The sequence below is a fragment of the Schistocerca gregaria genome, chromosome 2 (genome assembly GCF_023897955.1).
Source record: "Schistocerca gregaria isolate iqSchGreg1 chromosome 2, iqSchGreg1.2, whole genome shotgun sequence".
Lineage (NCBI taxonomy): Eukaryota > Metazoa > Arthropoda > Insecta > Orthoptera > Acrididae > Schistocerca > Schistocerca gregaria.
In genome coordinates, this window is record NC_064921.1 from 494,199,355 (window position 1) to 494,224,830 (window position 25,476).

At 37.8% G+C, this 25,476-nt stretch overlaps 2 protein-coding genes across 5 annotated transcripts in view; one reads left to right on the forward strand and one right to left on the reverse strand.

The window, feature by feature from the left end:
* LOC126328126 (phosphomannomutase) overlaps positions 1-23,981 on the reverse strand; it is a 41,371-nt gene extending 17,390 nt beyond the window's left edge. The window contains exons 1-4 of one of the 4 annotated variants that reach the window (XM_049995982.1): positions 23,881-23,981; positions 23,499-23,592; positions 12,668-12,785; positions 12,512-12,588 (exon numbers count right to left, since the gene is read on the reverse strand). In XM_049995982.1, coding sequence (XP_049851939.1) covers positions 12,512-12,588; positions 12,668-12,785; positions 23,499-23,592; positions 23,881-23,981 — 390 coding nt within the window. Of the gene's footprint in view, positions 1-12,511; positions 12,589-12,667; positions 12,786-23,498; positions 23,593-23,660; positions 23,787-23,880 lie in introns of those variants that run through there. The other 3 variants (XM_049995984.1, XM_049995983.1, XM_049995985.1) reach the window with 3 other exon arrangements.
* Positions 23,982-24,023: 42 nt separating this feature from the next.
* The window catches only part of LOC126328110 (N-sulphoglucosamine sulphohydrolase), a 110,626-nt gene continuing 109,173 nt past the window's right edge, over positions 24,024-25,476 (forward strand). The window contains exon 1 of the mRNA XM_049995981.1: positions 24,024-24,132. Within this exon, the coding sequence (XP_049851938.1) occupies positions 24,024-24,132 (109 nt within the window). The remainder of the gene's footprint in view (positions 24,133-25,476) is intronic.

Sequence of the window (25,476 nt, forward strand, 5' to 3'; positions counted from 1 at the left end):
ACTGATATGATTCATTCACATATTGCTATGAAAGTTCCTCAACCTTTCTTCCCCCTCCTCCCAATAATACTGTTACATTACTCAGAGCAGTCTGTTGCTCTCCAATCCAAACTGCATCATTGTCACTTAAATACATTCTTAAATCTTGTTTATCTTAGCTCTGTAAGATTCTTTCAAAGGGTCTGCTGCTAGATTTTACTGCCTCTGCATTATACCTACACTCTGTCAGCAAATACAGTAACTGTCACTCTATCATATCAGAGTTCACAGATCTGGCTTTGTCTCACGTTGTCCACATTAGGGGGGAAAAAAAAACAACTTTAGAATCTTAACTGCACACTGGCATATACTTGCTACTCATTTCCAGAGAAAAATGAAGAGAGATATACTCTTGTGTATGTCAGGGCAACTTATGACTTGACATCTCTCTCAATATATACACTGACTCAGTGCATAATCACATAACTTTTACTTTCAAATGGAAGGAAATCAAAGTGGACCAAAAAGGTAACTCAGTGTTCATATTTCCCCAGTTTGTGGAGTTTTCACATAATGGAGATATGTTCAAGGAATTACAAAATTAGGAAGGCAACATCACTGGACATGCCTAACATGAATTCTATGATTATAAGACATGGAGTGCTGCATTACTCTGCAATTTTTGAGACAGAAGGTACTTTGTATGTTGAGAGACACTGAAGTTTCTCCTTATTTAATTCATACATGGCTTGGTAAACAGTGACTGCTTTTATGTTGGTGAGTACGTAACAACTCTAATCATATCTTGATAATTCTTGAAGAGGTGGTAAGTATGGGATCCTTGATGTTCTAAGATTTCTTACTGCAAACCATTTATTTTATGAGGATGTGCTGAAAAGTAATGCCTCTAAATTTTTTATGTGAAAACTCTTGAAGCTTTTTAAATAAAACAAACTTCATTAACATTCTATATCTTTCTTCTTCTATCAACAGTCAGCCCGGTGATTAACACATTTCTCCAAATAAGAGACCAGTTGTTGATGCAGTCACTGCACATCTGCTTGCACTGCTATATCACTATCAAAGTGAAGTCCTCGGAGGTATTCTTTAAGTTCTGGAAATAGATGAAAATCGAGTGGGGCCAAGTTGGGACTTTATGGAGAATGATCGATGACAGTGAACAGAAGACAATGGACTGTTATAGATGTTGCAGTGCTCATGTGTAGTCTGGCACTGTCATACTGAAGAAGAGGGCGTTCCATGCGTGGAAAAATTCATCCCATTCACATGCTTTCAGTTTTTTTCAAGGACTCACAGTACACTGACATAATTACGTTACACACTGCCATGGTACACACTACATTCGGAGCCCTCTAGAACAGAGGGTTGCAACTTCTGTTGACTGAGTACTGTAATACAAATGATATGTAATACCTCAACCAGTATTGAGAACAGAATAAAAAATTTGGAGCCATTACTTTTTCAGTATGTCCTCGTAGTTGTCAAAGCAGACTGCTGCAAGTTAAAGAGACATTTTTCTTCGGGTATACAAGTCTTTTAAGACAGAATTACATAACGTGATGACAATAAACATAACTGATTTCAGCCAGTTCATTTTCAGATTCTACAAGTTATAGGTGGTCTTTGGTGAACTGTACGTTGTTGTTCACTAGTGCCCTTAAAACATATATGTAATATCCGAAGATGGGCAACACATGGCTGAAACTAGTTATGACTGATGATACATTATGTAATTATATCTGAAATAAAAATAAGTGTGTAATTATTCAGGTCATATTTCCCGGTATACATAAAGACGGTTCTTCTTCGAATGTTTGCTATTTACGGTATATGACCATTATTATAACACATTTAACCAAGTCTGCTAAGTAGGTGAACATCTGCATTACTGTTTATTTCAATTTTTTGTCACTGACCATGATGCTCTGTTACGCCTGCACTATACAGCTGTTTATAATCACACTCTGTCACATAATTTTTGTAGTTTTCCAAGAACTTAACTCATTTATGCCTAGTGCGACATGTGTGATTACAATTAAAGTTAAACTTTCAAACTACTGTAGAAGTAACACCACTGGTCAGGATGACATCAACGGAATATTATTGGAGAAGGGGGAAAATTGCAATAGATGGCGCTCTAAGCATCATAATTTAATAGTGGCCGACTACAAATGACAAATGAATTATACAATAATGCCTAAGATGTATGTTCTCAAACTGTACTACTCAGTGTGCACAAGTGTACTGCTGTGACACTGTTAGTGACATGAGCCCATCCACATAGGAAGGGCAAAATCAGTTTTTAATTGTCCCGAGGCCAAAAACCACATACAAAGCATCAATCAAAATCAAATTGGATTATTAATTTCTATGTGATTGGCGCAAAACATGTTCAATATGCTGTCCACCTTTTTCTGCAACAAGCTGAAATCGAGAAACAGCATGTTCCACAACTGACTGAAGTGTTTCTGGGGTCACGTTCAGAAAGTGTTGCCCAATGTGTGCCTTCAATGCATCTAAGTTTGCAATTGGAACACTGAACACAACATCTTTCACACAGTCTCACAGCCAGAAGTCACACGGATTAAGATCAGGTGATCAGGACGGCCACGCTGTTGGGAAATGGTGGCAGAAAATTTTAGAATTTCCAAAATGGCGCTTCAGCATCTGCTTAACTGGATTTGCAATATGCGGAGGTGTGCCATCTTTCATAAAAGTGATTGCTGGCAGATCAACAGGAAGCAACTTGTGCGCATGGGTAATTTTGAATGGATAGCAAAGAAGTATGTTTGGTAGGATTTTACACACCGTGCTCAAGGGTATGTCCAATGTTCGGGCAATTCTCTGTGCACTGCACGTTTGCACACCATCACTTGTCTCCTCCTGCATTGCTGCGGCCACTCCCACGGACACTGAATCAATTTATTTCCTTCCTCTACCAGGTTGCACATCAAAATTATCTGTCTTTTTGAATTTCTGAATCATTTTTCGAGACCCACAGCAGTCATCGGACCAATACCTTTTTTCAAACCTTTCAGTGTCCTGAACTTCTGCAGAATGATGTGTACATAGTCGTCATTCTTGTAATACAGCTTTACAAGCAGAGCACGGTCCTGCACTGAGACAGTCATGGCGAATGTCACAGACACGAAAGTGGGAAAAAGTCATGAACCCAGCATGTTTATACCAACTTCAATGGGTCATGTGCCTGGTGGGTGTTTTCATTTATGTATTCTGACACATGTAGTACAATCTGTTGATCAATTTTCACACTTTTTTCTTCTTCTGCCATATGTTTTCCTGCATATCTAATAATATTCCATTGCAATTGGATGTCATTCTGACCAGTGGTTTCTACAGCGTTTTGAAAGTTTAACTTTAATTATAATCACTCTGTATATCACATAACATTTTACCATTGTTTTTTTTCTCTTGTTGGCAAACAATACATGATTTTGAAATACCTACTGTTGCATGTCTCTCAGTTAAGGAAGCTCTACTGTTGATATTTAAACGGGTTTCTGCCAGTAGAAAGCAGGCAGAGGACAGTGTCTGGTTGTTCATATGCTGAAAACTTTTAGCCTACTGAATAAGACTGTCTTGGGATAAGAAGTAAGAACTATTTTCAATATACCCCACAATTTGTAAAATTTTTGCTTAATTATGATGTAAGTACATAAAAAGACGAGGGCTAGTAGAAATCCTTGGGTAACAGAAGTAATATTGAATTTAATTTATGAAAGGAGAAAATATAAAAATGCAGTAAATGAAGCAGGCAAAAAGGAATACAAACGTCTCAAAATGAGATTGACAGGAAGTGCAAAATGGGAAAACAGGCATGGCTAGAGGACAAATGTAAGGATGTGGAGGCTTATCTCACTGGGGGTAAGATAGATACAGCCTATAGGAAAGTAAAAGAGACCTTTGGAGAAAAGAGAGCCACCTGTATGAATATCAAGAGCACAGATGGAAACCCAGTTCTAAGCAAAGAGGGGAAAGCAGAAAGGTGGAAGGAGTATATAGAGGGTCTATACAAGGGCGATGTACTAGAGCACAATATTATGGAAATGGAAGAGGGTGTAGATGAAGATGAAATGGGAGATACGATACTACGTGAAGAGTTTGACAGAGCACTGAAAGACCTGAGTCGAAACAAGGCACCCGGAGTAGACAACATTCCATTAGAGCTACTGACGGCCTTGGGAGAGCAAGTCCTGGCAAAACTTTACCATATGGTGAGCAAGATGTACGAGACAAGCGAAATACCCTCAGACTTCAAGAAGAATATAAAAATTCCAATCCCAAAGAAAGAAGGTGTTGACAGATGTGAAAATTACCGAACTATCAGTTTAATAAGTCACAGGTGCAAAAAACTAAGGCGAATTCTCTACAGACGAATGGAAGAACTGGTGGAGACCAACCTCGGGGAAGATCAGTTTGGATTCCGTAGAAATATTGGAACACGTGAGGCAATACTGACCTTACGACTTATCTTAGAAGAAAGATTAAGGAAAGGCAAATCTACGTTTCTAGCATTTGTAGACTTAGAGAAAGCTTTTGACAATGTTGACTTGAATACTCTCTTTCAAATTCTAAAGGTGGCTGGGGTAAAATACAGGGAGCGAAAGGCTATTTGTACAGAAACCAGATGGCAGTTATAAGAGTCGAGGGGCATGAAAGGGAAGCAGTGGTTGGGAAGGGAGTGAGACAGGGTTGTAGCCTCTCCCCGATGTTATTCAATCTGTATATTGAGCAAGCAGCAAAGGAAACTAAAGAAAAATTTGGAGTAGGTATTAAAATCCAGGGAGAAGAAATAAAAACTTTGAGGTTCGCCGATGACATTGTAATACTGTCAGAGACAGCAAAGGACATGGAAGAGCAGTTGAATGGAATGGAGAGTGTCTTGAAAGGAGGATATAAGATGAACATCAACAAAACCAAACCAAGGATAATGGAATGTAGTCGAATTAAGTCGGGTGATGCTGAGGGAATTAGATTAGGAAATGAGACACTTAAAGTAGTAAAGGAGTTTTGCTATTTGGGGAGCAAAATAACTGATGATGGTCAAAGTAGAGAGGATATAAAATGTAGACTGGCAATGGCAAGGAAAGCGTTTGTGAAGAAGAGAAATTTGTTAACATTGAGTATAGATTTAAGTGTCAGGAAGTCATTTCTGAAAGTATTTGTATGGAGTGTAGCCATGTATGGAAGTGAAACATGGACAATAAATAGTTTGGACAAGAAGAGAATAGAAGCTTTTGAAATATGGTGCTACAGAAGAATGTTGACGATTAGGTGGGTAGATCACGTAACTAATGAGGAGGTATTGAATAGGATTGGGGAGAAGAGAAGTTTGTGGCACAACTTGACTATAAGAAGGGATCGGTTGGTAGGACATGTCCTGAGGCATCAAGGGATCACAAATTTAGCATTGGAGGGCAGCGTGGAGGGTAAAAATCGTAGAGGGAGACCAAGAGATGAATACACTAAGCAGATTCAGAAGGGTGTAAGTTGCAGTAGGTACGAGGATATGAAGGAGCTTGCACAGGATAGATTAGCATGGAGAGCTGCATCAAACCAGTCTTAGGACTGGGGACCACAACAACACATAATGTGAAAAGTGTTGAAATTTATATTATTGGTTATCCACAAAATTCACTTCATTATTATGGCTCCATATTCAGTTGTTATATGTGTGTCACATGTATGTTACACTAGGCAGGACAGTCAATATAATGTTACCCTTTTTTCTCAGAAGCCTGTCTGTTCATGAAATCCTGGCTAGTCTTGAGGAGGAGGAGGAGGAGGGGGAGGAGGAGGAGGTGGTACTGAGCTTGCTGGAGCTAATGTGGAGTTGGATGAAAATTCTGGTGAAGAAGATAGGGTGGAAAGATAGATAATTTTAGAAAAAGGCAACTTCATGCTGGTGCAGAAGCAGTATCCAGCAACAAAAACAGGTTATCTGGTGAACCTGAGACTGTTTGTTCTCATGATGATAAATCAAGAAATCTCATTTCAATTAAACAGAAAAGCTACAGATCCCAAAATCCGTAACAAGAGATTAGAGAAGGGAGGATCTGCAAAGCGATAACACGTTATTTCTTGAGAGTGATCACAATAAATACAGAAGGTTGTCTCCAGTTCAGTACTTTGAACTGTTTTGGAAATATGATGTAATTAACTTTCTCAGAATTGAATTAAAAAAAAAATTCTTTGTTCAAGAACTGCCCAGATCCCAAAATAATACATGAAGAGATTAAAAGTTTTCTATGAATTCTAATTCTCTCCGGCTATAATCCTCTATCTAGCAGAAGATGCTGCTGGGATTCAGGGTTGCACATGAGATGAAATGGTGCACAACGTGATGAGAAGAGAGATTTGAAACAATTATGAGATTCATTCACTCATGTGGTAACACACAAATCAATGTAAATGATAAAATTTGGTAACTTCATCCATTTACAAATATGTTAAGAAAAGTGTTCTCTCTCCACTTTCGGGCTGGGCAAGATTTGGATTATGATGAGAACTTGATACAGTATTTTGCGAAGCATGGATGCAAAGAATTTCTGAAAGGTAAACCCATTATATTTAGGTACAAACCATGGTGCCTAAACACAAACATGGGTTATCTAGTGGATTTTCAAATATACCAAGGAACCGATCCACAAAGGAACAAACTGTACAAGCAAGCACTTGGAAAATGTGCTGCACCTCTGGTTCAAATGATTGATTCACTACCTGATAAAAGTAAAAATCTGCCCTACAGGTTTTATTTTGACTATATGTTTACATCGCCAACATTATTGGTTCACTTAAAAGAACGAGGTTATGGCCTAACTGGCACTATTCATGACAACTGTCTGCCTAACGAATGTCAACTTATACCCTCTAAGACAAGGACCAAAAGGAATAAGAGAAGAGATTTTGATTACAAGACCAGCAAGGAGAGTGATATGATTATTAGTAGATGGCTAGATAATTCTGCAGAAAAGTTGTACTGTGACCACATGTTATCAAAGAAAACAACAAAAATATGTGAGGAACTGACCGATTGGATGAAAATGTAGCATTACGTACAGTGAGCATGAGACCAGCCATGGGATCAATCCAGTGAGCTCTGTGAGCTGATATTCAAGACAAAAGAAGAAAAGAAAAGTTGTACTGTGACCACATGTTATCAAAGAAAACAACAAAAATATGTGAGGAACTGACCGATTGGATGAAAATGTAGCATTACGTACAGTGAGCATGAGAGAAAAGAAATGGTGGTGGCCAATTTTTATGTGGCGACTGTATGTGTCTGCACATAATGCATGGCTTCTCTACAGAAATACAGGTATGAATGTGCAACAACTGCAATTTCCATGCTACACTGTGAAATGTTATCTGACTTCCAATGTAAAGATCCCTAGAGGTCCTGTAGGTAATCCATATCAAGGCAGAGTGCTGCAAGACATCAAATATGATGAAATAAATCTTCTGGTAGCTATGGAGTCACAGAAAGAAAGAAGAGACTGTGCTGCACAAAACTGCAAAGGAACTCCAAGAACAATATGCAGCAAATGTAATGCAGGTTAGTGCATAGAGCGTTCGTAATGTATCGCAGAAAATGAATGCTGTTGCTTAAACATAATGTAAATGACATGCACTGCTTTATCTTATTTACTTTCATGTATTTCACATATAATGTATGATCTGCCTAGCATGACATATATGTCACACCATATTTTGCTCACATTATTAATTACTTTTTTGTTTAGTTTGCTGCTGTAAGATTCATTAATGACAATAAATAAATAAATATCTGATTTGTAAAATTCAGTAATGAAAATTAATTCAGGCAGAAATGGATTAACAATGAAATGTAGTCTGCACCTAATTTTAGCCACAAAGCAACCTAACTGGCAGTTTTGTTTTGTCTGGCCCAAATGCTATGTTACAGGCTGTCTTTTTTTGACTGTAGAGTTGTGAGTGTGGTAGACTGTGGAATGTGTTCTCCAGTACCATGGCAAGCATAGAGTCAAGAAAACTTACTCAACAGGACCATACATGATTATTTAATGACTCTCACACAGTACATCCATGATGGTGGCTCAGGGGCTGATTATGGCTATTACGCAGCAGGTGAAGTCTCCAGTGAAATGCAGAGGCACCACAACAGCTGGCAGTGACAGCACCCTCACTAAGTAGTTCAGCAGCTCTGTTGTGCAAAAAGGCCAGCGATTGGTGTCTTCTGCCTACACTCTATGGAATCCAGTAGAAATATGCAAGTCCCTCAAGTTGAACTCATGCGCCCTGGAAACTCAGCTGGTGTATCAGACAATGCTGGCCAATGAATGGCCTCACCCAAACGGGTCCTGTTCGAAGCCTCAAATCATCAGAGGTAGCTGGTGGCTCATAGATCAGCAGCTTCGCCTACTTGTTGACACTGCTTGATGAAACTTAGTCATGCATTCAACCGAAGACTGACATGGAGATTATATTCGTCAAATCCAGAATGCCAGAAGCTGAGCTTGGAGCATTTATATTTCCTCTGGCCATGAATGGTATGTCGCAGGCTGGACTGCATACTGAACTATGACACACCATGTTGTTCTACACCATGTAGCAACCCAGTCAACCACTAATGGCAAAACACTTTTGATCTCTGCAATACTGCAGTGCTTGGCTGCAGAATTACACTGGCGGGAGGTCCACATATCCATTGCATGACTATGGTGGTCTATCTGAGGCTCAGGTCGCAACAATAATTACTCTCAATGATTTTATGATACAGCTAACTTCAGCTATGACACAACGATAGCCAAATACTACAACATTTTTACATTTTGCGAAGAACACAACTCACTGGAAGTCCTGTCAAGGTCTGACTGAACAATGTATTTTTTGCCTTCTCCTTGGTAACACTTCATCCCCACTGTTTAAAAGTTACAGCTAATATTATCTGCCATGAAATTATTGCACAATTTCTATTTTTGTATGACAAGATGAAAATTTACACCTATGACAGCTGATGTGTCTCCATCCATGATAATGAAATGAATAAACAATGTAGGAGAATCCAGTGATAATTAAAATACCTGGTTGTAATTCAGTATGGTGTTGGGATAGCATGTGTAAAGAGTGTGACTTGGGTTTGCACAAGGAACACTGTTGGGAACCCTGCTTGTCGTCATAGAGCAGGTCACTGTTTCTGAATGCAGGCCATTTCTCACCACTATAAGACAAGTACAGTGCTAGGAAAGTTCTGCAGTATAGACGTCTTTATTTTAATATCCTAAAATAATTTCTATTGCTTTCAATAGGTTTCTTCATTCTTTGAAATCACTCCTAAAATTGTACTCCTCCCCCTTTCCATGTCTTCTGATAGTTCGGCATATTCATTGGCCCCCATCTCAAGGGTTCCTCATCACCACCATGCTTTCAGATACAGAAATAAAGTGAAATCACATGTGGTGGCATCAAATATTCAAAAAATTTGAAGCCATTTCAAATTCATTGATAGCACAAATTGTTGACTAGTGTGCTTACATGTTGTCATTAGCAAAGTAGCAAGCCCAAGTGATCATTTTTCCTCAACTGAGTGTCACTCGTTTCAGCACTTTTCTTGCAACAATAAGTGTTTACCATCCTCTTCTAGAGAGACTGGGCTATTCCGATAGTGGCAATGATGCTTTCATCTTTATATATTAACTCTTTGTTTTTACAGGTAGGAATAAAATAGACAGAAGAGCCAAAAAAACTGATAAACCTGCCTAATATCGCACTGCGCCCCCGTGAGCATGCAGAAGTGTTGCAACATGACATGACATGAACTCCACTAATGTCTGAAATAATGCTGGAGGGAATTAACACCATAAATCCTGCAGGGTTGTCCATAAATCCACAAGAGTATGGACAGGTGGAGATCTCTTCTGAGGAACACATTGCAAGGCATCCCACATATGCTTAATAATATTCTTGTCTGGGGAATTTGGTGGCCGCATAAGTGTTTCAACTCAGAGGAGTGTTCCTGGAGCCACTCTGTAGCAATTGTGGAAATCTGGGGTGTTGCACTGCCTTGCTGGAATTGCCCAAGTTCTTTGGAATGCACAATGGACATGAAAGGCTGCAAGTGATCAGAGAGGATGCTAACGTATATGCAACCTGTCAAGAGTCATTTCTAGACGTATCAAGGGTCCCATATCACTCCAACTGCACACATCCCACACCATTACAGAGCCTCCACCAGTTTGAACAATCCCCTGCTGACATGCAGAATCAATGGGTTTATGTGGTTGTCACCATAACCGTACATGTCCATCTGCTCGATACAATTTGAAACGAGACTTGACTGACCAGGCAACATGTTTCCAGTCATCAACGGTCCAATGTCAGTGTTGATGGGCCCAGGCGAGGTGTAAAGCTTTGTGTCGTGCAGTCATCAAGGCTACACAAGTGGGCCTTCGGTTCCAAAAGCCCATATCAATGATGTCTTGTTGAATGGTTCACATGCTGACATGATGATCCAGAACTGAAATCTGCAGACATTTATGGAAGGGTTAACTTCTGTCACATTGAATGATTCTCTTCAGTCATTGTTGGTCCCGTTCTCTCAGGATCTTTTCCCAGCCACAGCGATGTCAATGATTTGATGTTTTACCGGATTCCTGATATTCACAGTACACTCGTGAAATGGTCATACAGGAACATCCCCACTTCATCACTACCTTACAGATGCTGTTCCCATCACTTGTGTGCCAATTGTAACACCACTTCAAACTCTAAATCTTGATAACCTGCCACTGTAACAGCAGTAACCAATCTACCAACTGTGCCAGACACTTGTTGTCTCATAAAGGTGTTGCCAATTGCAGTTTTGTATTCTGCCTATTTACATATCTCTGTATTTGAATATTTCAGTGTGGTAATAAAACCAGGCTTTGTCAGTTACTGGCACTCTATTTCTACAAAGAAATGTTTTTCAAACTTGTTAGTATTTCTTTAGAATACAAGATACTACAGACAAATTGCTGTTCTGTTAAGGGGTATGGTGTCAACATTGAACAAAGCTGTCTCACTTTAAAGAGGCATTGCAGAATTGGACAGAATAGAAGGTATGGGAACACCCAATGAGTGAAATAATAATATGACAAATTATTGTCTTCCTCCACAAGTTACAATCCTGTAGCTCCATTCTCTTCAATGATTAGTCATGTAGAGCAACTTCAACGGCAAGTGTTCTCAAGACTGTAGTTACCCCTCTGAAGCTTCTGTACTTGTCTAACACTCTTCTCAAAGCCCTGAAGACAACTGGGATTGACTGTCAGATTTCAGGAAAAAAATAGACAGCAAAATTGATCATCTCTTCTTTCACTCTGTTGGGACATACTTTGTTTCACCAGCTGATCACAAGCAAGTTGTGTGTTGTTCAGTTGGATTTTCATATTGTGAAAATCAAGTAGCATTTTTCCTCACTTATGTAGAACCACATTTCCAGGCCTCATTTGTACTACATTTCTGTGGTCCCTTAAATACTAGAATTATATTCTACTTAAGTAAAGAGCTGCAAATTTCATATCAAATCAGATTCCCATAAACAGGATTCCTGTCTATTTTTCTTGAATTGCACAATTCAGTTTTTATAACACCTCACAATAAACATCTGCACTGAATGGCGTGTCCTCAAGGTAAAAACTCTGCAGGAAGAGAACCTTTGCTGACCAACCCTACTTTTTTTTAAAAAAAATGTCAAGCTTTTGGCATGGAGTAAATCTTCCAAACACTTAGTTTGATGATGAGTGTGCTGGGGCTAATTCATTTACTCTCAATATGTAATGAGTGTTACTGCTTATCAGATAGCAGCTTAGGATACCACCTCTTTGTTTCATCACAGCACAAATTATGAATTTGAAATCAAACCTGGTTTCATGAATTCCCAAATGATGTGTACACTTTAGATTAAACTAGTCTTGCATTTTCTTTATTTCTTATTAGGTTTGTACTGCATTATAGATTACCCTTCTAACGTCAACTAAAAGGCAAACAAAATAAGAGGCTTCGTGTTCCTCTTTTCTTCTTCCTAGAACTGTTAATATAGTACCAAAATTCTCAGCAACAAGAACATTACAATAGCGCAAGGTGTGAACCAATGTCACACTTGAAGAAAGCATTTTATAGATCCACATGTTATTGGATCACCAAAGCAGAAAATGTATTATTAAAATGTTTCTCACAAGTAGAGAGAGAGAGAGAGAGAGAGAGAGAGAGAGAGAGAGAGAGAGAGAGAGAGAGAGAGAGAGAGAGAGAGAGAGAGACTCTTTTGTAACAATCCTTTAATTATTTTCCTCACCTGAATAATTATGTGTGGGAAAATGTGACTATAAAGTAACTTCCATAACAGCGCCAAAAATTATTAGAAACTACAGTATCTTCATTGATTAACTTGTTACTACTGACAAAAGACTTCACTTTGAGACATAGCAAATACAAGCAGCCATAGAACAAAATAGGTAAAATAGGACTTTACCTGTTTACCAATTTCCTGTCCTCTCTTGTATGCGAGCAATCCATTTTCAGCAAACACATAATCATATTTCTGAAGTGCTGGAATTTAAGAATTATCTCCTATTAATTGCATGAAGTATTTTGATATATGCCATAAAATATTTTTTCACTCACTTACCACTTTCACCTCCCAGTTGTCGAAGAATTTTTGACATATCTGAACCACCAACAACACCAATGTTACATTTTGGTTTTATTTGTGTTTGAAGAAACTGTTCCATATCAGGTTCAATTATCTAAAAGATAACAAAGCCTTTTTGAGAAAATTGCCAAATACTCACTCTGTAAAATACTTCTTAAAGCTGAATTAACACTTCACATGTGTAAACTTTCAAGAAGATGCTTACAAAACACTGGCTTGAGCAATTCATTAGTAATGCATGCCAGTCTAAGACTCTTGTCAGGCAGGATTAATTGAGGAAGTAGATAAGTTCCAGAGAAGAGCAGTGCATTTCATCACTGGTTTGTTAGTAAGTAGGAAACCATTCTGGATGTGCTTCATGAGAGGCATTGTGTGTGGTGGAGATAACCATTACAGTTTCAAGAGCTTGTGTTCAAAAGAAGAGTCTGACAACACATACATTTCGCTAAATGACCATGATTGAAAAATCAGAGAAATTAGAACTCCTACAGTTTACCAACATTCATTTTCCCAAGCATCAGTATCAGTTGTTAAGGGAACAAATGAAATGGGGGGGGGGGGGGGGGGGGGGGGGGAATGAGAATGATGATGGTATCAGAAAGAAGTACCCTTTGTCACACACAGTAATGTGACTAGCAGAGAATAGGTGTAGATGTTGGGAATGTGAGTTGTTCACATTGTATACACTAGCTGTTACCCTTGGTCGAGCTCGCATATCAATAGTTTTGTTATGATGAGTGATGGTGAATAAGTAAAGTAATCTATTATAAGTGCAACAATGTCAGCTGCCCTCCTGCGTCTGGCTGTCTGGGTAACCATACTTGCACCCCCCCCCCCCCAAAAAAAAAAAAAAAAAAAAAAAAAAAAAAAAAAAAAAAAACCAGAGGTCTCCCAATGCCTGATGCTGCGGCAAGCAGTGTGGATGGAGAGGCTAGGGTAGAAGCATGCATCTATGCATCCTGTTATCAAAGTAACTACACATCATACAATGTGCATATTATGCAACAAATTTAATAATTTTTAAAAATGGTTTATGTTCACTGATGTAAAAACATCCTCTTAGGGGTTAATTTTTTTACTTTATAAAGAAGTCAATGTTGTTCCTCAGGATTCATGCCATCTCTGTACCAAATTTCTTTGATTTCTGTTCAGCAGTTCAGCTGTGAAAATATGAGACTTCACACTTATAATATCAGTAAGGATACCATGTTTGGTTCTTTTATTTGTAAAACCTTCCTCTCATGATCCATCCTGCCAAAGTAAATCAATATGTACCTGAAACAAACAGGAAATTAACTGATAGGTAATCTAATTTTCAGGATATGAGCCATAATACCTCCAAAACTGATGCATTTTCCAATAAGTTAATGTATATGCAGAATATATGAACAAATATGTACATGCTGAATAAACTTCATCAAAAGCTTGTTTACTGAGAATAGAGCATTAAAAATAGTTGTTTCAGGTAGCTCATTTATTCAAATGAGAAAACTCACACAAAGAGGATTACGACGGAGAACTAGCTGGTAGTCGGCATTGCCAGCGTATGTATTTATGTCAATCTTCTATTAGTCAGCCTCTTTTCGTCTCCTCCTCCTCCTCCTCTCTCTCTCCTGACATCTCTCCCCCCCCCCCCCCCCCTCCCCATCCATTTCCTCCTCCCTGTCTATATATCCATCACCTCCTCCCTATCTCTCTCTCTTCCTCTTTCATTTCTAGATCCATCTCCTTCTTTCCCCCCTATCTTTCCATTTCCTTCTCCCCCTTATCCGTGTATATCTCCACCTTCCACCTCACTGTCTGACCATCTCCTCCTCCCTCCTTTTCCACATTATTACGCACTCCCAAGTAGGATGCTGGTAGTTCTTACTACAACACTATATTTTTTAAGGTCGTAACTGATATGTGCATCAAATTTGGTAGAAATAATTTAGGATAAGCTTTTCATCCATGGCTTTGCTCACATACGTGCATGTCAAATATAATTCACATATATTTAAAATATTTCACACATAATTCTACTTGACCATCACAGGGCTGAAAAGAATATTCACACTACAGAAGAAAGCCTTTTGAAGTATATTGAAAAAGAAGTTTCAATGCTCTGATTTTTCCACCATATATCTGAGAACACTGACTGTGTTACAAGGTCCCAAAAAACTGGACGCCAATGAAACTGTTCATCCCCATACCACAAGGAACAGAAAACAGTTTCTATGCATTTCACACAAATTTCATAACTGAAAAAAGACCTAAATACTCTGGTATCAAGTTAATATGCACATTGCGAAGAGACTTACAAAACCTCAAAAATGAGATGATGATCCCAGCAACCCTAAATAGTTTCTAGTAGAAGAAGAATTCTATGGTGTGGCTGAGTGCATGAGCAGACAGTGAGTAAAAGTTCATTCTATGAGTTATACATTTCACACACTACATACAGACACACTAGTATTAGAAATTAGTATTAAAAAGTGAACCAGACTTAGTAACACTCACAAACACATGATAATGTTATGTCAAAAAACTATATATTTTCTTAACTCTGGTAATGGAAGCCATTATGTATATAGTGCACAAGCTATTATATTTAATTACTGCGTAGCCTATTATATGTATATTGTCTAGATTGTAAGCACAATGATATGACCTATGTTAAATGTACATATATGTACAAAAGGTAATTTATAAGAATAATAAAAATCACAATTACAATATTTCACCAGTACCTCTAGCAAATTTCGCCTTGTAGTTTCATTTTCATACAGCTTAATGTTTATGATGATGATATCTCCTTAAATATGTGCTGTGCAATAAAATAATCTTGCAGTTACATCCAGTGGTACACATGGCTACTATCTGCGAAATGTGTTGTGGACAAAGTTAGTACTAGTAGTAGTAAAGTAATAAACTAAAACATTATGCATGTTGTGGCAGCTTTCCAAGCATCTCAGTGTTCATGACGTCAAACCCCCTTAACTGTCTCTTGAACACTGATATATTTTTCTAGGTACATTCAGCAGCATACGTGGATACTGTCTGCAACATGTTTTGCGAATAAAGTTAGTAAGAAAGAAGTAATATTTTATAATGCCATGCTTCAAGTGGCAGTTTCATTGCATGAAGAGTGAAAATGTTATCAGCAGTAAACTTTTTTTCCCCTTTCATCATTTTGTACGGATTGTCAGTGATAAAAGTTTTGTAAAGGTTCGAAATTACGTATGAAGTTTGTTCCAAGTCATTAAGTGCTCTCATTCCCAAATACTGGATGAATGAAGTCTAGGTATTTGCGTGTCAGAGGCTACACTGTTTTTTCACCCACATCCCTTTAATAGAAAAGTAATTCTTACCTCCGCAACGATTTCCAAACAGAAAGTGATGTGTAGACCAAGTTTGGTTGAGGAGATATGGAACACACATACATACATACACGTATTAGCTTTATTAATCATCTTGAGGTTGAAGCTCTTTTGTCTGTGTTTGCTTTAACAAAACATTGGTTTTTGGATGGGGTCCACTTTTAGCAAAACACAATTTTGTTTTATATCCCAAACATGTTTCATTGCAGGTGCACCATCATCAGCGAACTTTTATTTTATGGCTGTTAAACGTAAAGAATGCTCTTTACTGTTTGTATACATGTAAATATTAGTTTTTAAAATCGTAAATACAAATTTTGAAGAACACACACAATTATGTATTCGTATCCTTTCACCACATGGTGTATAGTAAAGAACATTCTTTATGATTAACAGCCATAAAATAACTGCATTGAAACATTGTTTAGATATAAAACAAAATTGTGTTTTGCTAAAGGCGGACCCCATCCAAAAACATATTTAGTACTAACTTTATTGTTCTCTTTCTGTCAAGGGATCATTGTTCCACTTATGCACAGCAACTATTTTCAGCTTAAAATAAATGTAATATGGAGATGAGTTAATCACGTTTTGATGTAGGCATAAGCCAATGTTACATTTACAGAGTGGTAGTAAAAGTCCATGGTTTTGGAAGCTGTACATGATTTATGGGTGCAGAAACTAACAATTTTTAACTATAGGAAGTTATAGCTGATAATTAAAATATAAGAGTACTGTTAATATATGAATCTGCACTGATCCAAAATACTTTTGTGCTACCTGCTTTGGGATGGGATGAGAAGTTCCGCCTTATGCAAGACACCTTTTTTCTTTTGTTTCACCCATACATGTTTCAGCAGTTTTGTGTTATCATCAGTGGGTTCTATTTTTCTTTTTAACTTACATTATGTTATTGTCCTCTTGTTTTGGTAGCTGTTATGCTACACAATATACAACATGCCATAGTTTTGAAGTTGTGGTACGTTTTCTTGTGTTGTTGGCGAAATAAATAGGCTTACTTCTTTGCCTGTGTTCGTGTGGCAATCCAGTTTTTCGATTACTCAAAACATAGAAGATCTGCACCACAAGATGATTATTTCTGTGAATGTATGAGACATTTGAGTCAAGAAAAGTAGGGAATAAAATAATAAGCCCTATATGAAAAGAAAAAAGAACTAATTTGTGAAATCAAAATCTCCTATTGGGTAACATTCTATACGATGTTCTCCACCGCTTGTTCTGCAACATGCTTGTATCCCACTGGACATGGAATCCAACAGATAGCCTCAAAGTGAACTGTCTGTCTTCACCAGTGGTCTTCCTGAGGTAATCTAGTGCATGAGGAGAGTGCCTGTGACAACACACTTCAAGTTTCAGCATGCTCAATTGGTTTCATGACAGCAGATGCCACATGCCATTCCATTTGGTTGATTACTACCTCCTACAGGAAAGTATTCATAAGTTTGGTGCATTATGCTCATGTATTATCGACTTGAAAAATTAACCCATCATGATATGTTGGCTGTAGGGGTGGACAATAATTTGGAGTATCCTGTCCCAGTACTGTACAACATTCAAGTTAATCTTGATATTGATGAAAGGTGTCCAACATCTGCATATGATATCAGCTCAAACCATGACTGAACCACATCCCTGCTGAATCTGTTGGCTTGTATTGTTACTTGTATGTTTTTACAGTTTTCTAATCCAATCATTAAGCATAAAACAAATCCTGCATTCATGAATGAAGCAAATCTGATATTACTAATCCAGGTTAGATTCCAGGCATTCCCTGTCCATCTTCTTCGTGCACCATGGTGATGGAAGATTTGTATTGTTGCCCATAATGGATACCTACAGGCCACACAGAAGCTTACTATAATGTTCAAAACTGTGCTCCCAAAAAAGAAAACACAAAGTTCTGTTGCAGTCTCCTCAGAATGTCCAAGTGCCTTAATCTGCAGGAAGCAGGAGGTGTAGTTGACTCTGGGTGACCACTAAAAGACAGATCCTCTATATTCAGTGTCACATGATATTAGTCGAATGTTTGAAATGCTTCACTAGGGTGAACACCAATACAGTGGGTGACTTCCTATGCTGACAAAGCTTCTTGTAGAGCGACAGTAGCTGCAATGTCAAAGCTTGAAATGACGATTTGAGGCATGTTGACAGAATCAACAGTATACAAGTGTTACAGTGCCCCAATCATAAATGGAAACTCTGTATACACAACCAAAGAATGCTTTGTTTCATTACTGAGATAGCTGTACATAGCAATTTCCTGTTGTCAAAAGGGTACTTAAAAAGAGGTTTTCGACAAAATTAAAAAATAAATAAATAAAATTGTGCTTCTCATGCAGGTGATGCCAAACTGTTTTTAATCAGTTTACTATTGAAGAACACTATTGCAGACCAATCAACGTGAATGTGAAACACAATACATTTCCACCGTTAGATAAATATTTGCCAATCCAGAGATAGACAATGCATGTGCAGATAAACCACAATGTATTACTTGTTTATGTCAACGTGCATACAATGCATCACTTATAGCAAGATTGGGATACAGAACTATCATCTCTAAAGCTGTAATAAAATTTTCTGTTTAAAATTTAAGTTATGGCAAATTCTGTTTAAAATATCACTCTTAGCACCAGGTACTGAAATAGGGCTTTGTCTTTGAAGTCACCAAACTTACAGCTGTTTGGCATATTGCATGTATACAAAAATGGTCTGTTTCACAGCTGTTTCTGTAGGTTTACAGTGGTATAAATGAAAGATGCATTTAATTGAAACACACAACACGATCAATTCAGTCTTGAAACATTACTGTTTATAAGAAATTCAAAGGCTGTTGTCATTCAAATAAAAGCTGGCTGATGTAGTAATAAATGCTAGTAATGATGAACAACAATGAAAATCACTAAAATTCAACAAGGCATTAAGGTCCAGTCGAAAGACAATTTGCTTTTTTCTTAACCATAGTTTGCCACAGATCACTTCTGTTCTCAATGATTAAAAAATAACACAGGTTACACCTCATGTAAAAAGCACAGGCTTGATACGTAGAACTACTACACTACATCAACTGTTTGCATTTCAAGGATACTCATCTACCTGGGATAAAATGTCCATTTTGATGATATCCTGCAAGAATTCTGCAGACACTAGTCCCGTGAAACTTGTGCTTTTCACATATATCTTGACAATCATAGATAGACACAAGCTGGTTCATTCAGTGTTTGTGAAATTTCAAAAAGCTTTTGACTCTATACCAAACTTACACCTACTAACGAAAAGGTTTCTGCGATATATCTAGCTAAGATTACCACTATGTTTGAAAGTTCTTGAGATGTTGAGTTGTTGTTGTTGTCTTCAGTCCTGAGACTGGTTTGATGCAGCTCTCCATGCCTCTCTATCCTGTGCAAGCCTCTTCATCTCCCAGTACCTACTGCAACCTACATCCTTCTGAATCTGCTTAGTGTATTCATCTCTTGGTCTCCCTCTACGATTTTTACCCTCCACGCTGACCTCCAATGCTAAATTTGTGATCTCTTGATGCCTCAGAACATGTCCTACCAACCGATCCCTTCTTCTAGTCAAGTTGTGCCACAAACTTCTCTTCTCCCCAATCCTATTCAATACCTCCTCATTAGTTATGTGATCTACCCATCTAATCTTCAGCATTCTTCTGTAGCACCACATTTCGAAAGCTTCTATTCTCTTCTTGTCCAAACTAGTTATCGTCCATGTTTCACTTCCATACATGGCTACACTCCATACAAATACTTTCAGAAACGAATTCCTGATACATAAATCTATATTCGATGTTAAAAAATTTCTCTTCTTCATAAACGCTTTTCTTGCCATTGCCAGTCTACATTTTATATCCTCTCTACTTTGACCATCATCAGTTATTTTGCTCCCCAAATAGCAAAACTCCTTTACTACTTTAAGTGTCTCATTTCCTAATCTAATTCCCTCAGCATCACCCGACTTAATTCGACTACATTCCATTATCCTTGGTTTGGTTTTGTTGATGTTCATCTTATATCCTCCTTTCAAGACACTCTCCATTCCATTCAACTGCTCTTCCATGTCCTTTGCTGTCTCTGACAGTATTACAATGTCATTGGTGAACCTCCAAGTTTTTATTTCTTCTCCATGAATTTTAATACCTATTCCAAATTTTTCTTTTGTTTCCTTTACTGCTTGCTCAATATACAGATTGAATAACATCGGGGAGAGGCTACAACCCTGTCTCACTCCTTTCCCAACCACTGCTTCCCTTTCATGCCCCTCGACTATTATGACTGCCATCTGGTTTCTGTACAAATTGTAAATAGCCTTTCGCTCCCTGTATTTTACCCCTGCCACCTTCAGAATTTGAAAGAGAGTATTCCAGTCAACATTGTCAAAAGCTTTCCCTAAGTCTACAAATGCTGGAAACGTAGGTTTGCCTTTTCTTAATCTTTCATCTAAGATAAGTCGTAAGGTCAGTATTGCCTCACGTGTTCCAACATTTCTACGGAATCCAAAATGATTCTCCCCGAGGTCCGCATCTACCAGTTTTTCCACTCGTCTGTAAAGAATTCGCGTTAGTATTTTGCACCTGTGATTTATTAAACTGATAGTTCGGTAATTTTCACATCTGTCAGAACCTGCTTTCTTTGGGATTGGAATTTTTATATTCTTCTTGAAGTCTGACGGTATTTCGCCTGTCTCGTACATCTTGCTCACCAGATGGTAGAGTTTTGTCAGGACTGGCTCTCCCAAGGCCGTCAGTAGCTCTAATGGAATGTTGTCTACTCCGGGTGCCTTGTTTCGACTCAGGTCTTTCAGTGCTCTGTCAAACTCTTCACGCAGTATCTTATCTCCCATTTCGTCTTCATCTACATCCTCTTCCATTTCCATAATATTGTCCTCAAGTACATCGCCCTTGTATAAACCTTCTATGTACTCCTTCCACCTTTCTGCCTTCCCTTCTTTGCTTAGAACTGGGTTGCTCTTGATATTCATGCACGTGGTTCTCTTCTCTCCAAAGGTATCTTTAATTTTCCTGTAGGCAGTATCTATCTTACCCCTAGTGAGATAAGCTACATCCTTACATTTGTACTCTAGCCATCCCTGGTTAGCCATTTTGCACTTCCTGTCAATCTCATTTTTGAGACGTTTGTATTCCTTTTTGCCTGCTTCATTTACTGCATTTTTATATTTTCTCCTTTCATCAATTAAATTCAATATTTCTTCTGTTACCCAAGGATTTCTAGCAGCCCTAGTCTTTTTACGCACTTCATCCTCTGCTGCCTTCACTACTTCATCCCTCAGAGCTACCCATTCTTCTTCTACTGTGTTTCTTTCCCCCATCCCTGTCAATTGTTCCCTTATGCTCTCCTTGAAACCCTGTACAACCTCTGGTTCTTTCAGCTTATCCAGATCCCATGTCCTTAAATTCCCACCTTTTTGAAGTTTCTTCAGTTTTAACCTACAGGTCATAACCAATAGATTGTGGTCAGAGTCCACATCTGCCCCTGAAAATTTCCTACAATTTAAAACCTGGTTCCTAAATCTCTGTCTTACCATTATATAATCTATCTGATACCTTTTAGTATCTCCAGGATTCTTCCATGTATACAACCTTCTTTTATCATTCTTGGACCAAGTGTTAGCTATGATTAAGTTATGCTCTGTGCAAAATTCTACCAGACGGCTTCCTCTTTCATTTCTTAGCCCCAATCCATAATCACCTACTATGTTTCCTTCTCTCCCTTTTCCTACTGACGAATTCCAGTCACCCATTACTATTAAATTTTCGTCTCCCTCCACTACCTGAATAATTTCTTTTATCTCATCATACATTTCATCAATTTCTTCATCATCTGCAGAGCTAGTTGGCATATAAACTTGTACTACTGTAGTAGGCATGGGCTTTCTGCCATGTTATTCTGTGTGGAAAATTATCCAATGACACAAAGTTAATTTTAGGTAATGCCAAAGAAAGTGTGATAGGCCATTTCTGTTCAAGTTATAAGTTAATGATTTAGAAGATGAACCATCAGCTCCACTAGACTTATGTAGGTCTAACGAACAATGTTTTGTTTCTTGAAAATAAGGGGGGACTTTTCATCTGTTGAAATACTGTTACCGACTGCATTCATGTAAGTTATAAATAAATGCTGAGATGAGCAATCACCCCCACCTCCTCTTTCCCCGGCAGTCTCTGCAATCTGCAGTCTATCTTACAAGAAGGGTAACTGACATGATAAATGTTATTAGTAGTGTGAAAAGGCTCCATTGTAGCAGTAACTCTTAAACAACTTTTACTAAATAATGCATGGCAAGTCAAGTACGTGTCAACCACAAAGTCAAAATAATAGTCACTGCAAACACAAGAATGTGTGAAGGATATCTATAGCTAAAACATACAAACAAATAAGTGCATGTGCTATGGAGGATAGGCATCGTATGTCTACAAATATACTAAGGGACTGCACCATCCACAAGACCTAGATACTTACAATAATGATTGTTGCCTATTTTGACAGACAGTCTGCTTTCTGCTTTGCAATACAACTGATCCACTTAGTCACAAACTAACAAATGAGCTCAAGAACAGAAAGTGTTTAGCATGGCTCACTATCACCTTTGCATAGTCTGGATGACCTCATTGTGATCAGCAAATTTTGCAGAGATCTTTTAAACACCCAGACAAGTTAAATTTTAACAGTGTGAAGAGCATGTTTCATCATTTGAAATTTCGGGTCATGCAGTGGATCTGTTGTATATGCAGTCATACGAGAGAGCAGTCTATCACAGAGAAGCACTTCTTGTGTGACAGGGTTCAAGTGCCTTACTAACATGTCATTGTAATAAGCACTAATCTCAGTTTGGATCCCCTCCTGAAACTCCAGCAATATATAGCCTTTGACAACACAAAAGGCAGTTATAATTATTTGATCAGTGGATGACTACATCATAAACTGCTGATGTGAATCCTGATTAACTGCATTCTCCAGCACTTTTCTAAGTAACGGTTAAAACTTGCATACGCATACAGTAGTCTTCTTGTGTGGAAATTAATTCTAATGTTTAGAAGAGTTTTACTCACGTAATGTATGAACCTATAAAATAGATGACTCAACTCTGCATATACTTTCACAAAGGAGAATGTTCTTTCTTTAAGATGACGAAATTGTACTTTATAAAACACTGTCCTCGGTAAGTAACCATTGAGACAAATAAGTACAGAAATAATATGTTATTCAGTTATTTGGTATTCTGGGCTAATATTAGAAGAAATGTTGAAATCTGATAAAGAGGATCGGGAGAAGTACGTACACGCAAATAAAAGTGCTCGATAAAAACACAAACTGAGCACTTGACACTGTTTTACTTTGTTTACATTTTATGTGATGGTGACAGGCGAGAAATTAATCAAATTGTAATACCTGCACTGGTGCAGTAAGTGTACCATCCACGTCAAATAAGCACAGGATTTCATCTCTTCCGCTCATGTTTTTGCAGCAGATGCCTTCTCTTGACCTACAAAGAAAACATTTAATCAACACTTGGTTTGTATTGGATACTATTGTTTTATGTCGAGTTACTACTGACACGATGACCTAGCCACTTGAGAGAAATTAGCCAGCGTGTTAATAAACTTTTCCGCTGACAGAGCACCTACTGATGACATCTCATGCTACTTTATCTTTCCACAAATGTAGACAACATTGTATTGTACAAAAATAATGTAAGGTCATGTTTTTCTTCTGTTGTCAATTACTTATTTCTGAAATTAACCCTGACAATCTGCAAGTATGTGTTCCTTACAATTGTTTTCTCTTCAAACAACTGGCGCCGAACCATAACCGGCACACGCGGCGGTAAACAAACGTAGTTGGCACTATTGCCAGTTTGGCATTACAGTACATGTGACGTGTCAAGTGTAAACAATCTTTAAGTGAAATTGCGAGATGTGGGTTTATTCTGGCACACGTTCACCCACGATATTTCACTTTGTTTTAATAGTGTTTGTGCTCATAGACAACGTTGTGTGCAACAGAAATGTGTTACTACTTGTTGGTTGGTATTAAAAGGACATACGCATGTCGATTTACTACATTGTTAATGATTTGTCATATGTAACAGGATGAGGAAAATGGTTCGAAGCTCTGACCAGATTACAGAGTCATAGAATCACAAGTGTCGTGGTTCGATGTACATTTCTTAGTCGGTTTGTTAAGAAAAAAAAAGAAAGAAAAAAAAAAGAAATACAAACTGCGGGCATAGACAAACCGTACCCAAAGACTTTTTTTTCATTTCTTTCTGGTATGTGACTTCAGATTTGGTTTCAAGTTTCATAAGTAAAATACAGAATGCAGTAGATGTGATAAAAGAAAGGAAGATGAATTTATTTAGCAGATTGCAGTTGCATTATTCTATGATTTATATTTTTTCACACCTCTGCTAGCGCTGTTGATAGTTTAACTAGGAGCGCCAAAGATTACTATTTTGTCACGCAGAAAAGCAACCGCGAGATATGAGTGATGATACAATTTTTTTTTTGTTTTTGTTATGTAAATACATGTTTATGACCTAAACAGTAACACTTCACATGTGTAACGAAACAATGTTAGTTATTGTTAATCTGCAGTAGGCCCTGCCTTATTCTTATTATCCATATGAAATAGTAATATCCCAGCATTGAATGGCATTCGTCAACAATCACTCTTGTCGTAATTTACAAACTCAGCAGGGGCAGTTGTCATATCTCAGTAAACTAATTCTTATTATCTACATGAAATAGTAATATCCCAGCATTGAATGGCATTCGTCAACAATCACTCTTGTCGTAATTTACAAACTCAGCAGGGGCAGTTAGCATATCTCACTAAACTAATACCCCAAGCAGAAACGAATTTAGACTAGCAGTACCCATATTGTAATACTGAATCTTCGAAATGAGCGATCCCTCAGCAACATACATCAAACAGGTATCGTCCGTGTTGGCCAAAAGTCTGAATACGAGTTTCATTTGCGGTACAGAATTTTAACTTGTTAGAAAATTTGCACATAGTATACAAAATAGTTTATACATCTTGGCAGTATATTATTTATAAATATTATTACTCTAGCCAGAAGACCTGGCAGTACTGCAAGACATATGTGTAGTGTATCAAGAGGGAAAAAATAGGGTTAATTTACTTGTCAACAACTCCAGAAAGCTGATAGAAAGAAGCACAAAAGATTAAAGTTTAATATCCCATTGATAAGAAGATAACATGGAACACAAGCTCAGACCAGACAAGGATGGGACAGGAAGATCTTGTTGGCTGAATAAAAATTTGAGCCCACTTCTTCTGAATGCAAGCCTAGTGTTTTAACTACTGTGCTGCCTACTGTGATAAAAACGTACTTAAAGTATAA